Source organism: Arachis hypogaea, chromosome 13 (genome assembly GCF_003086295.3).
Source record: "Arachis hypogaea cultivar Tifrunner chromosome 13, arahy.Tifrunner.gnm2.J5K5, whole genome shotgun sequence".
In the NCBI taxonomy this organism is placed as follows: domain Eukaryota; kingdom Viridiplantae; phylum Streptophyta; class Magnoliopsida; order Fabales; family Fabaceae; genus Arachis; species Arachis hypogaea.
This window is the reverse complement of record NC_092048.1, coordinates 134,321,517-134,333,882: the sequence shown is the minus strand read 5'-3', so window position 1 is coordinate 134,333,882 and position 12,366 is coordinate 134,321,517. Positions and strand designations below refer to the sequence as shown.

At 30.8% G+C, this 12,366-nt stretch overlaps 1 protein-coding gene and 1 non-coding gene across 3 annotated transcripts; both read left to right on the top strand.

The window, feature by feature from the left end:
* Positions 1-5,297: 5,297 nt before the first annotated feature.
* TRNAN-GUU (transfer RNA asparagine (anticodon GUU)) lies at positions 5,298-5,371 on the top strand. Its single transcript has one exon. It is a non-coding gene; the product is annotated as a tRNA-Asn (tRNA).
* Positions 5,372-6,286: 915 nt separating this feature from the next.
* On the top strand, positions 6,287-11,874 carry LOC112733814 (serine hydroxymethyltransferase, mitochondrial). Of its 2 annotated transcripts, XM_072212675.1 has the most exons (17): positions 6,287-6,306; positions 6,728-6,970; positions 7,062-7,112; positions 7,212-7,298; positions 7,549-7,670; positions 7,818-7,894; positions 8,250-8,374; positions 8,738-8,830; positions 9,109-9,201; positions 9,295-9,492; positions 9,635-9,739; positions 10,150-10,215; positions 10,329-10,406; positions 10,811-10,922; positions 10,999-11,109; positions 11,242-11,411; positions 11,604-11,874. In XM_072212675.1, the coding sequence occupies exons 2-16, from the start codon at positions 6,881-6,883 to the stop codon at positions 11,388-11,390; spliced, it is 1,557 nt and encodes a 518-aa protein (XP_072068776.1). In that variant the 5' UTR covers positions 6,287-6,306; positions 6,728-6,880; the 3' UTR covers positions 11,391-11,411; positions 11,604-11,874. The 2 variants fall into 2 exon arrangements, with proteins under 2 accessions (XP_072068776.1, XP_025638687.1); XM_025782902.3 differs by lacking the exon at positions 6,287-6,306 and having other exon boundaries at positions 6,669-6,970.
* Positions 11,875-12,366: the final 492 nt, after the last annotated feature.

Below are 12,366 nucleotides of genomic sequence, written 5' to 3'. Positions count from 1 at the left end.
AACATTAACAAAGGGAGAGGGGGAGCTTTCGGAACACGATGAATAAGTAGCTAGGAAGAGGGTTGTTGATGATGGTGGTTTGGATAAGAATGAAGGAAGTAAAGAAAATAGAGATAGTATTTTGGAAGACCAGATGCTTGAAAATAGAAAAATTTGAGACTTTGCCTTGGAATTAGGTGCAATTTTATACAATGAAGAAGATGATATCATGTCTATTCTCCAAGCACAGAATGATAAAATTGCTCAAAAAAGAATATTGGCAAAACATAAAGAGAAAGTATGACGCTACAGACCCGAAAATAAAACTAAAGGTGTGTAATAATTTATTAAAATAATTTTGTTCTTGGAATGTTATGGGTTGAACGGTGATAGAATATTGAGCATGGTCAAAAACCTCAAGAAAAAAATTTAAATTGAATATGTTAGGCTTGTTTGAAACTAAGAGGCAGGTAATGACAAAGTTTGATGTAATAAGAATTTGGGGAATGATGCTGGGGATGGGAATATGTTGGGTCAAAGGGTGCTTATGATGATTTAATTTGAGATGAAATAATGTTTAAAATGAGTCGTTGTCATACGCTGATTGTGTGTTGAAGGAGTTTTATTAAAAATAATTTCAATTGTGCTTACTTTGGTGTATGTGGCTCATATAAGAGAAGAGAAATTTACTGTGTGGGAAGAATTGAGTTATATTACAGGGTTATGTTAATCTCTATGGGAGACTTCAATGAGATTGTACAGGTGGATGAGAGATAGGATACTGTCAGATTAACAGCGACTAGACGATTCTAAGAATTGGATACAAGAAGATATGCAACTGGTGGACTTCCGTACGATTCTAAAAATTGGATACAAGAAGATATGCAACTGGTAGACTTCTGTTTAGATATCGAAAGTTTACATGGTTCAGAAGTCGATCTTGCAGTCGGATTGACAAAGTTTTAGTAAGTTTGGAGTAGTTGGAGACATAGTTATAAAAACCGAACCGGACTGTTCGATTTGACCGAAAAACTGGTGAACCAGATTCTAATCCAGTTCGGTTTACTCCTTGGACCGTGTAAGGAAGAAAATCGGTGTGAACCGATAAGAACCGAATCAAACCGGTCAAAACCGACGAGAACCAGTACAAACCGGTCTAACCGAACCGATTTGCTTGAAAAATTTTTTAAAATGTCTCCACCAAGTCCGAACCAAGAACCTCTGAGCAAAAGCAGCCTCCACTTGCCACTCGGTCAGTGCTCTTCTTTTTACTATATGTGACAAATATTAATTATATAGTATACATAAATATCTAATTTAATTTAATTTTTGTTTTTTCTATTTTTCAAATTAATTATATTTTAATTATATACCATTATTAATATAAATATAAATTTCACTAAAAATTTATTAATTTACTTGATCTATTTCAATGTTAGTATTGTGATTAAGGTTATTTGTTTTGATATTAGTGTTAAAATCTACTAATATTATAGTTAGATGATAAGATTTGTGAATTAATTAATTTTTTTATTGTGTCAAATTAAGATACTATTGTAGTATTACTGATAAATTTTATGGTTTTTTTATATTAGTTATTTTTAGAAGTTGAGACTTGATTCTTCATAAAATGTTAGTGAAAATATATATATATATTTCAAATTTTAATTTTAAGTTTTTAACTATTTTATATTTTATATTTACGTGAGATCCGTTTTATTGGTTCAACAATGATTTATCGGTTGAACTAATAAATCAGTGAACCAGTAGCTTGATCGGTTCGGTTTTGACAACTATGGTTGAAAATGTTTCTACGAGTACAAAATTAGGAGTAAAAAATTAAGAGCATACTATAGGAAAGAGAAAGACAAAAAATAGCTAATGAGCTTGTTTGCGATTATTTCTTTTGTTTTTTTTTTTTTTTTTTGTTCTTTTTTTATTTTTCTATTTACTTATTGTTCTTACTCCACTTATTGTGTGGAGCTTTTTTGTTCAAAAAATAAGTTTAATTAAGGACAACAGAAGTCAATTTTTTAGTTATATTAATTAATTTTTTAAATTTTTTATTTTAAATTTTAAAGTCTTAAATTTTAGATTATAAACTCTAAATTCTAATTCTAAGTACCAACTTCTCCAAAAAAAATTAAAATAAAAAAAATAATTTTATAATTAAAAAATTAATTAATATTAGTTAATTATTAAAATTAATTTTCTATATTTATTCATATCAAAATATTATAAATAATTAATATTTTATATTATTTTATTCAATACTAATTTTTTTATTTTTATTTATAAATATTGATCTCAATTAATATTCTCTTAATATTTTAGATAACTTTTATTTAATTTGTGTATCCAAATTCGGCTGTTGGATGGTCTATCTTAATTGAATAAGTAGTAACGTAATAATTTGAAAATAAACATAAAAAATATTTGATAACAAAACAAATTAATAAAAATAATTAAAATTTATTTTATCTACTTAGCATTATCGAATAGCTATTGGTACTGTGTGTTTGAGATTTTAGGTTTGTATATCTATTTTGCAATGGACATGCATGATACATCATGACGAATAATAATGCAAGCTAAGTGGGTAGATAAGGGTTTGACTTGGGCAATGTACAATGCACATGTTGAGTTGAGGGAGTAGGGATGGCTCAAGTGTTTGCCCCACATGCATGCAAAATTGCAAACTAGCCAGCCGGTAACAGCAAATTCGGCTAACTTAATTCTCTTCAATTTTCACCCTAAAGCCATTTTATTACCCCAAAAATCAAGCACTATTGCAGCTACATGTATCAAAGTTATCAGAGTTTAAATTTTGTTTTATATATGTAATAATTTATTGATTAATAATAAATTTTTAAATAAAATTTTAATATATAATAAATTAATTATTGACTTACTAAATTAAAAAATACTATGTACAATTTAAAAAAAATATGACATAGAAATAATGTAACATTATTGATGTGATAATTAACAATAATCTAAAAATCTTGTATTACTAAGTTATTGGACCTAACACTTTTAAAATGTACTTTTTAAAATTATCTTTAATATATAATTTGATTTTTTTAAATATTTAAAATAATTTTAATTTTATCTTTATTATTAAATTTTTATCAAAAACAATTTTAATTAAATTGTTTTTTTTTTTTTTACTTTAACTGCAAATTCAACTCTATTCATAATTCTAACTTAACCCCAATTTCAATCCTAACTCAAAACTCTAACCTCAATTTAAAATTCAGTCATAGCATGCCAATTCTCTCATTACTAACAATCCCAACACTACTAGCAACCTTATTTCATTCCCATCTTATCCCACATTTTGCTGTCACCATTCTAACCCAATCATATAGAAGTCATATTAGATAGCATTTAGAAGAGAGACAGAAATATAAAAGTAAAAGTAGAGATAAAAAGGTGAAAAATAAAGAAACATGATAGATGTGGAGGTGACATGGACAACGACTTTGAGAAGCAAAAGAACAATGGATAGGGGGTATGCGCTCTTCGATTCTGTCCTTCCAACAACCGTCATCGACCTCAAAGATACAAAGCTAAGGCTGATGACAAAGTGAGGGAAAAGAAAAACGGTAACAGAAAAAAACGATGACAATTATGATGCGTAGAGGAAAGATGCGGTGAAAGGAATATTAATATGAGGAGGAGGATGAAGTAAACATGACAGAGGCGCGAGGGTGGTAGTGGTGGTGCTGATATGCGTTGAGAGAGAGTGAAAGGGAGAGATTTAGAGAGTGTGTGGGAGCCGCAGGGACGGATTCATTCACAAGGGAGTGGGGCAAATGCTTTCGGTGGAATTTTAAATTTGTTTGAATAATTCTTAGTAAAAAAAATTTTTTGTCCCCACTATATTATTAATATTGATCCCATTATATTAAATTATTATAAAAATTATTTTATTAAATTTAACTCTACTAATATATAAATTTATTGTGTTAATTAATCCCAAATTAAAAAAGTTATCTTATTAAACTTATTTTAATATTAAATTTAAAAAAATAATAATAAAAACATAAAAAATTAGAAGTCAAAATAAATTATAGCTTTATAATTACTCTAATTATCTTAACTCTCCAAGTCCCTAACTTTTGATTGATGTTCTATTTTATCTATTAATTTTTTTTTCATTTAACTTTTGACATTTGATAGTCAACTTGAGAATTTCATATTAAATGTGCATTTTGACGATCAATTTTTAAATTTAAAAAGAATTGGTGTTTATTTTTCAAAAATTAGTTGAGACTCGAAAAAATATTGTTTATTTATTAGTATTTTTCTTTTGAAGTTAGTTTTAATTTTGCTCGTAGTAACTGCATCAATTGAAAGAAGTCAAAGAACTATCTCTATTATGAACATCATAAAAAGTTGGCTTCATAATTATATGGGAGATAAATTTTTAAATGAATATTTAGTAACATATATGAAAAGAGATATTTGATTGTATTGACAATAAAAAAATTATTTAATTTTTGAAAATATAAAATTCGAAAGAATAAATTTTAAATTATTTGTTATTATTTTAAATTAGGGTTAAGTACCATTTTGGTCTCTAATGTATAGGCCGAAAATTTTTTTCATACAAAATGGTCCCTAAAGTTTAACTTGGTTTTAAAAATGTCCCTAAGATTTGACTTGATTTTAAAATTTTGGCGACAGAAGTGGAGACAGAGGTGGATCGTAGACAGCTTCCTCTTCTTCTTCCCTTCCTCCTTCTTCTTTCCTTCTCCCTTCGCAGGACTAGAAATACTCTCATTCTCTTATTTTTCTTTTTTTTTAATTTTATAATTTTTTTGTTATAGGTAATTTGGTCTAAAATTTTAAGATTTAAGTAAAAAGAACAATTTTAAAACTTGGTTTTAAACTTTAGGGATGATTTTATATAAAAAAAATTAGGGACGAAAAAAATTTTCAGCTTATATCTTAGAGACCAAAAAGGTTTTAAATTATTATTTTATCATTTTAATTTGTTAATTAGATAATTCAAAGACTAATTATATTTTACAACAACATAACATAATTATAAAAATTATTATTATATTATGTATATTTTGTCTCTATTATTAAAATTTTTTAGATCCATCACTGGTGAGAGAGTTATAAGGAGGTTGCTTCGGGGGAATTTGGAAAAAAAATTCTAATTATTATAAAGAAATTAAAATTTATTTTAAATATTATGAAAAATTGAAACAAATGAAATGTTAGGAGTGAAAAATTTTGGAGTGTAATGTTTTATTTTGTATTTCATAAGATTATATTAGTTTTATTTATAAATAATATTAAAAGCTGGAATAGCTCAGTTGGTTAGAGCGTGTGGCTGTTAACCACAAGGTCGGAGGTTCAAGCCCTCCTTCTAGCGATATTTTTTACTTTTAGTCGTCGAGAAATGTATTTCGTTTGCTATGTTGTGGGCTTGTGGTTTTAGTCCAATTTAACATATTATAGATCTTATTGGGCTTAGACCAAATAACGGAAAAGCAAAAAGAATGTCCACCCTTAAAAAGAAAAAAAGAAATGTATTTCGTTTGCTATGTTGTGGGCTTGTGGTTTTAGTCCAATTTAACATATTATAGATCTTATTGGGCTTAGACCAAATAACGGAAAAGCAAAAAGAATGTCCACCCTTAAAAAGAAAAAAAAGACACCAGTTATCACTTTTGCTAAAAAAAAAGGAGTATCTAATGGGTGTGTGAGTGGAGTGTGGGTGTGTGTGTGTTCTGTCTTGTATTGAAAAAAAAAAAAGTTAAAAACAAATGGTTAAGCTTTGTACTGAAAATATTGTTTATACTGTAATGTTTTATAATTATAGAAGAATCAGTTACTTATTTTTTTTTGAGACTTTTTAATGCATTACAAGGTCTACTATTTTATACTCTTGAAAACATTAACCTCTTAGCTAAAGTATCAATTTGGTTTGAAGGTGTATATTGAATTCAGGGAAACAAGAAAACAACCATGCTTGAGTTTGGGATTATCTATGCTTTGTTATGACTCGTGAAGAATTTGAATGGATTTGTGGCAAGTGGCAGCATCACTTTCAAGAATTTTGAACACCCAATCCGCCTTTTGAACGCACCCAGACAGACTTAATCAAGTTGTGGCCAAGAAGCGAGGATTATGCCATTGTGGATAGGCCTTTCATGGCCTCTTTTACTTTCCAATGTGTGTGCATAAATATCTCAATTTTCAAGTTATGTTCATTTTATTTTCACACAAAATAATGAAAATAATCAATATGAATGACAATGAGTTGCACATACATACATGCTAACATGCATGCTCCTGTAAATGCAGGTACCAGAGAATTAGGTGTCTCAAGTCTAAGCTAAAGTCTTTTTTCTCCCTATTTTATTCATCTTATATATATTAGTAATGTAAATTATTTTTTATTATTTAAAAATCAGTATTCAAAATTTAAATGTTAGAATTACTAACGTATAACATAAATAAAATAGAATAAAAACTTTCGTTTTTCTCAGAAGATCATAATACTAAAAAGCAAACTATATATCAATACAAAAATATTATGTATACATAAAAAATAAATTATTATATATTTATTTGTATATATATTTTTAGTATATAATTTATATAATAATTAATTTTTTTATGTCCACGAAATATGATGGATATAAACGTAAAAAAATGTGATAGTTAATGAATTAAAATTTATCAGCAAGATCTGAATACTTAAACATAATGATATTATAAATAGAGCGAATGATTGAAGTGCACGTGTGAAGGGTGGGTCCCAATTCCCAAACCGTGGCGCCATGGCTCTCCTTACTGAGTCACACAGGCACTCTGAAGACGGATAACAATAACAACTAACTATCACACAAATACACTCTCTGTCCGAGAGAGAGAGATGGCGATGGCAATGGCGCTTCGGAGGCTCTCATCTTCCATGGACAAACCTCTCCGCCCTCTCTTCAATGCCACTTCCGTTTGCTACAAGGTCTGTTCTTTCTCTCTCTCTAGTTGCTACCCTTTTTATTCACTAATTTCCTTTCTTTCTTTTATTTCTTTTCCAAAATTGGTTGTTGTAGTCATCGTTGCCTGATGAAGCTGTATACGACAAAGAGAGACCAGGAGTTACAGTAAGATATCACTTCAATTCATTTCTACTATAGGAAAAAAAGAAGGTTAATTGTGGTTGTAGTGTGATGGTTTCGATTTCAAATTGTTGGGATTTTCAGTGGCCAAAGCAATTGAATGCCCCGCTTGAGCTTGTTGATCCTCAGATTGCTGATATAATTGAGCTCGAAAAAGCTAGGCAATGGAAGGTAATTTTATTTACATACATGTTATTGGTCATGAGACTCTTCATTTATGCAGCCACAATTGTTGCGTGCAATGTGATTGCAGAGACCATGGAACAACAAAATTATTTCTGTTTTAATCGTGGTTCTGTTCAAAATTACCGCACCTAGGGAGAACATTACATAAGGAATGGAACTCGATTTTTTTTTTCTTTTTTCAGTAGCTTGTACTTATTAGAATGACTTATCTGAATATCACTGTTTTGGGGTGAAGGGACTTGAACTGATACCGTCAGAGAATTTCACTTCAGTCTCTGTAATGCAAGCTGTTGGCTCAGTCATGACAAACAAGTACAGTGAAGGATATCCTGGTGCAAGATATTATGGTGGAAATGAGTATGTCACTCACTTTTCTTCTTTGTGTTCGTTCACCTCTTGATAATACAACAAACACAATAATATACAGTGGCTAGCATTTTTGGATTTTATTATTGGACTCCTGCTTCTAGTCCAATTAAAAAATTGTTGCCTTTCTTCCTCAAGGTACATTGATATGGCAGAAAGACTATGTCAGAAGCGTGCCCTCGAGGCATTCAGGTTGGATCCAGCTAAATGGGGAGGTAACTGCACAATAACTATATTGGTATACCCTTTTATTTGGCTTTGTTGATTGCACATTATTTCATCTTGTTGGTCATTGGCCTGTTGTTCTAATTGTTCTAAGCTTGCAGGTGGACATGATCTATTCTTTGTGATTACCTTTTTTTTATTTTTTTCCCGTTTCTTCTTCTACCACTTGAGGCACACGAGTTTTTGTTCAGAATTCAGAAGTAGCATTTAGGTTGAATTCTCTTGTAGACTTTTTGCTGGTTACATTTCAAAATGAATGCTCATGAGCTTTCTTGATATTCAGTAGATTCTTTTAAAATATTTAGGTGTCAATTTTTCTCATATGTTATTACCCATAAACTGCAGTGAACGTTCAGCCTCTATCTGGGTCTCCTTCAAATTTTCAAGTTTATACTGCATTGCTAAAACCTCATGACAGAATCATGGCACTTGATCTTCCTCATGGTGGACATCTTTCTCATGGATACCAGGTATTTTCAACTTCCATCATCCACCATTTCCTGTGATAATGAAATCTATCACGTTCATGGGTTATTGGTAATTTCTTTTGGCAATTTCTTCAAGGATTAGATAGAAATCACTTTGTAGTTATTCATAAAAATTTAATGCTTTTATTACATATCTATTTATGTATAATTCTTATTAGTTGAGACTTTGTGTTTACTATTGGCATTGCTTAGTGTGATTGTGACAGTAAATTAAGATTCTTTACATGTGTGAACAAACTTTCTTTGTTTCTTCTCTATCCAAGAAGGTCTCTTCATTAATTTGTTCTGCCTTCTGTTTAATTATATATATGATAGACTAACGTTGTTGCTGTTGTTACGATGCAGACTGACACCAAAAAGATTTCTGCAGTCTCGATTTTTTTTGAGACAATGCCATATAGATTGAATGAAAGCACAGGATACATTGACTATGACCAGGTATTGATTTGGCTACTTCCTTAATAACAGATTATTGCTATTTGCATAATTAGCTTGATCATATTTATTTCAACTGCCACGAATTAAAGTATTCATCTGATATACATATAGCAAGTTTAGTTACAGACTGCATGCATATAAATTAAAAATCAAACAATTTTACTTCATCGTAAATAATTGTTTGAACCTCTTAAAATCAAACTCTAGCTAATCCGATATTTTTTGTACCCTTTTGTGTAATCTTATCATCGTTGTGATATGAAAATCTCAAAATGCAGATGGAAAACATGGCTAAACTCTTCAGGCCAAAATTAATTGTTGCTGGAGCTAGTGCTTATGCACGCCTGTATGATTATGCACGTGTACGCAAGGTAACATATTGTATGTTAGTTTTTGTAGATTTTATGTTGTACATTAAATGATTTTCAGGAAGGCCCAAGGTTGAATTCATGAGCATGTTGTAGGTGTGCGACAAACAGAAAGCTATACTGTTGGCAGATATGGCACACATCAGTGGATTGGTTGCAGCTGGTGTTATCCCATCACCTTTTGATTATGCAGATGTAGTGACTACCACCACTCACAAGTCACTTCGTGGCCCCCGTGGAGCTATGATATTCTTCAGGAAGGGAGTTAAAGAAACTAACAAACAAGGACAGGAGGTAAATTGCTTAGATGCATTTAACTTTGTTTTGTTCTTTTCTCAATCTGAAATTTCACTTTTATTTATAGGTCCGGTTTATGCTGTTTTAAATTCATGACATTGGCCAAACATCGATACAGTAATTCCTTTTTTCTTTTCAGGTGTTGTATGACTATGAGGACCGAATCAACCAAGCTGTCTTCCCAGGACTGCAAGGTGGTCCACACAACCACACCATTACTGGTTTGGCTGTTGCATTGAAGCAGGTATGCTATTTGTTTCTTGATTCATATTTTTTCAGTTGTGACAGATTCTGATGGAAAGGGTCTATTTTTATTCATATTATATTATTATGGTTCGCCGTTTATGTATATATTTGCAAGTGCCAGAGACAATAAATTGGATTTGTAGTAGCCTGCTTTTTCATCTTAGCATAATATGAAGGTTTCTTGGGGGTGGATTTGGAGATTGACCTAATTTGAATGATATCAATTGGATAATGCAAATGGGTGGGAGGAGTAAGTTTCAAAATCTTTAGATGATACTCTTGAAACCAAATTGTCTGAATCCATACTGAGTTCTTTATTATTTTAACTTTGTAAAATATTGCTATTGCAAGAATGTTCAGATGTGCTCTGTGTGCAGTATTTATAATTCATTTCTCGTGTGAATGCAGGCTACAACTCCAGAGTATAGAGCATATCAAGAGCAAGTTCTCAGCAATTGTTCAAAATTTGCACAGGTGCATTACAAATGACAAATATTTCTTGTTGTGTCTAATTGGATTCTATACCACAAAGTGTTCCAAATATATAGCCTTTGTTATGTACTGATGGAATCTTTGGCATTTTGCAGGCTCTTAGCGAGAGGGGCTATGAGCTGGTTTCCGGTGGAACTGAGAATCATCTTGTTTTGGTGAATCTTAAGAACAAGGTAATGCACACATCTGGCTTGCTTTCATAGAAGCTTAGATGGGTGTACTTTGAACACAATAATTATCGCATCTAATGCTAGTTGCTTGTGTTATTAGATATCACTTGGTAAGCTTTTGAGAAAGTGAGACTATTCAGAATTGACCTTATGGGAGGAAACTCCTACCTATTTTTTCAAAAAGAGTCACTTCTTTTATCAAACAAGTACACACCCATAGTAATACCACACAAACACGAAGTTACTAGCTTTGCTTGTGCTTTAATTCTGGAACATTTTGTATCCCCTTGAAAAAGGCCTATATTATGCCAGATCCAAAAACTAGAGCTGTGACTGCATTTTATCCTAAATAATCTTATCAAGTAATGTTAAAGTGAGACCAATGCCTTTCCCAAATATTTGTGCAGGGAATTGATGGCTCCAGAGTTGAGAAGGTGTTGGAAGCTGTTCATATTGCAGCAAATAAAAACACTGTTCCTGGAGATGTCTCTGCTATGGTTCCTGGTGGCATCAGGATGGGTACAGACTCTTCAATTGCTTATATTGAGATTTCAATGTCTTTTGTCATTAACTTGATAGCTCTTGTTGATTTCAGGAACGCCTGCCCTTACTTCTAGGGGATTTGTTGAGGAGGATTTTGTCAAGGTAGCAGAGTTTTTTGATGCAGCAGTAAAATTGGCTGTGAAGATAAAGGCAGAGAGCGAAGGTTCTTAAAACTTTCAATATGCATAATTGTTTTCTATTCAGAAAATTCTGGTTTAAATTTTAACTTGTTGCTGAGAGATTGCAGCTGCTTAATTAAGCTAACTTGTGGTTTGTTGTTGAATATTTTTATCAGGAACGAAATTGAAGGACTTTATGGCCACAATCGAGTCATCTTCAACCTTTCAGTCAGAGATTGCAAAGCTCCGCCACGATGTTGAGGAGTATGCAAAGCAATTTCCAACCATTGGTTTCGATAAAGCAACCATGAAATACAAAGATTGAGGAGAGAAGATGTTCCAATAGGTATGCATTTTTGACGATGTAACCATGTTTTCAGGCATTCTAGTTCCTTGATGATTTCGTACTGTATTTTAGTTCTTCAAGATAAAGAAATCTTGCATTTGACATTTCTAACTGAAGATCAAGTTTCTTAAACTGGCACATTCAAAATCCTTGTTGAAATTTCTCTCACGGGTTCAGTTTGCATTGTGACAGGTCACACCGTGGTCTTATTGGCATGCAATTCAAGATGATCAGGTTCTTGATTCATGTTACAGGACGATAAGAGGATAACTTATAAAAATTTAGTCTACGTATGAATCTAGAAAAACTTGATCATTATCTTCTTAATGTATCAATGCATATCATATGTAATAAAGGCTTCAACTACAAAATTTCCAGAATAGATGCTTGTTGACACCTCCCTCCTCATTTTACGTGATTACAATACGATTGCAGGAAATAAATATATCTCTTATAAATCAAACTAGAATGAGACCCGCCCGATGCGCGGGTTAGTAAATTAATGATAATATATATAAATATTAAAAATTGTTATGTTTTGTAGAATTAAATTAAATGTGTAAACTAAAGTTAAATTTAAAAGGTATTTTATTTAAAATAATTTGTAGTACAAAAGATTTGGATATTAGAGTTGTATGTACAAAATAACATTTTTATTTCGTGGTTTGATTTTTGCATTTATTTTAGTTGATAAACTTAGGCCCAATTTGGGTAAACAACTTAATTAAGTTACTTTTGAAGAAATAACTTAAATAATAAATGTTTATATTAAAAGTAGCTTATAAATAAGTTATTTTGTATTTGGTTTTTTAGTTCTAAAAGTACTTATTTTAAGAGAAAAGTGATAAAAAGCTTTTTATTATGAGAAAAGTCATTTTTTTTAACTTCTCCTTAATCACCAAAATAACTTTTTAGAAAGTTACTATTTTGTTTTGAAAATTGTACCAGACATTAA

Bases quoted from the DNA above. Each gene is read 5' to 3' on its own strand.
- LOC112733814 (XM_072212675.1), top strand. From the start codon at position 6,881: ATGGCGATGGCAATGGCGCTTCGGAGGCTCTCATCTTCCATGGACAAA. The intron at 8,375-8,737 runs GTATTTTCAACT...GTTACGATGCAG, and splicing joins ATCTTTCTCATGGATACCAG to ACTGACACCAAAAAGATTTC. The intron at 11,110-11,241 runs GTTCTTAAAACT...TATTTTTATCAG, and splicing joins GATAAAGGCAGAGAGCGAAG to GAACGAAATTGAAGGACTTT.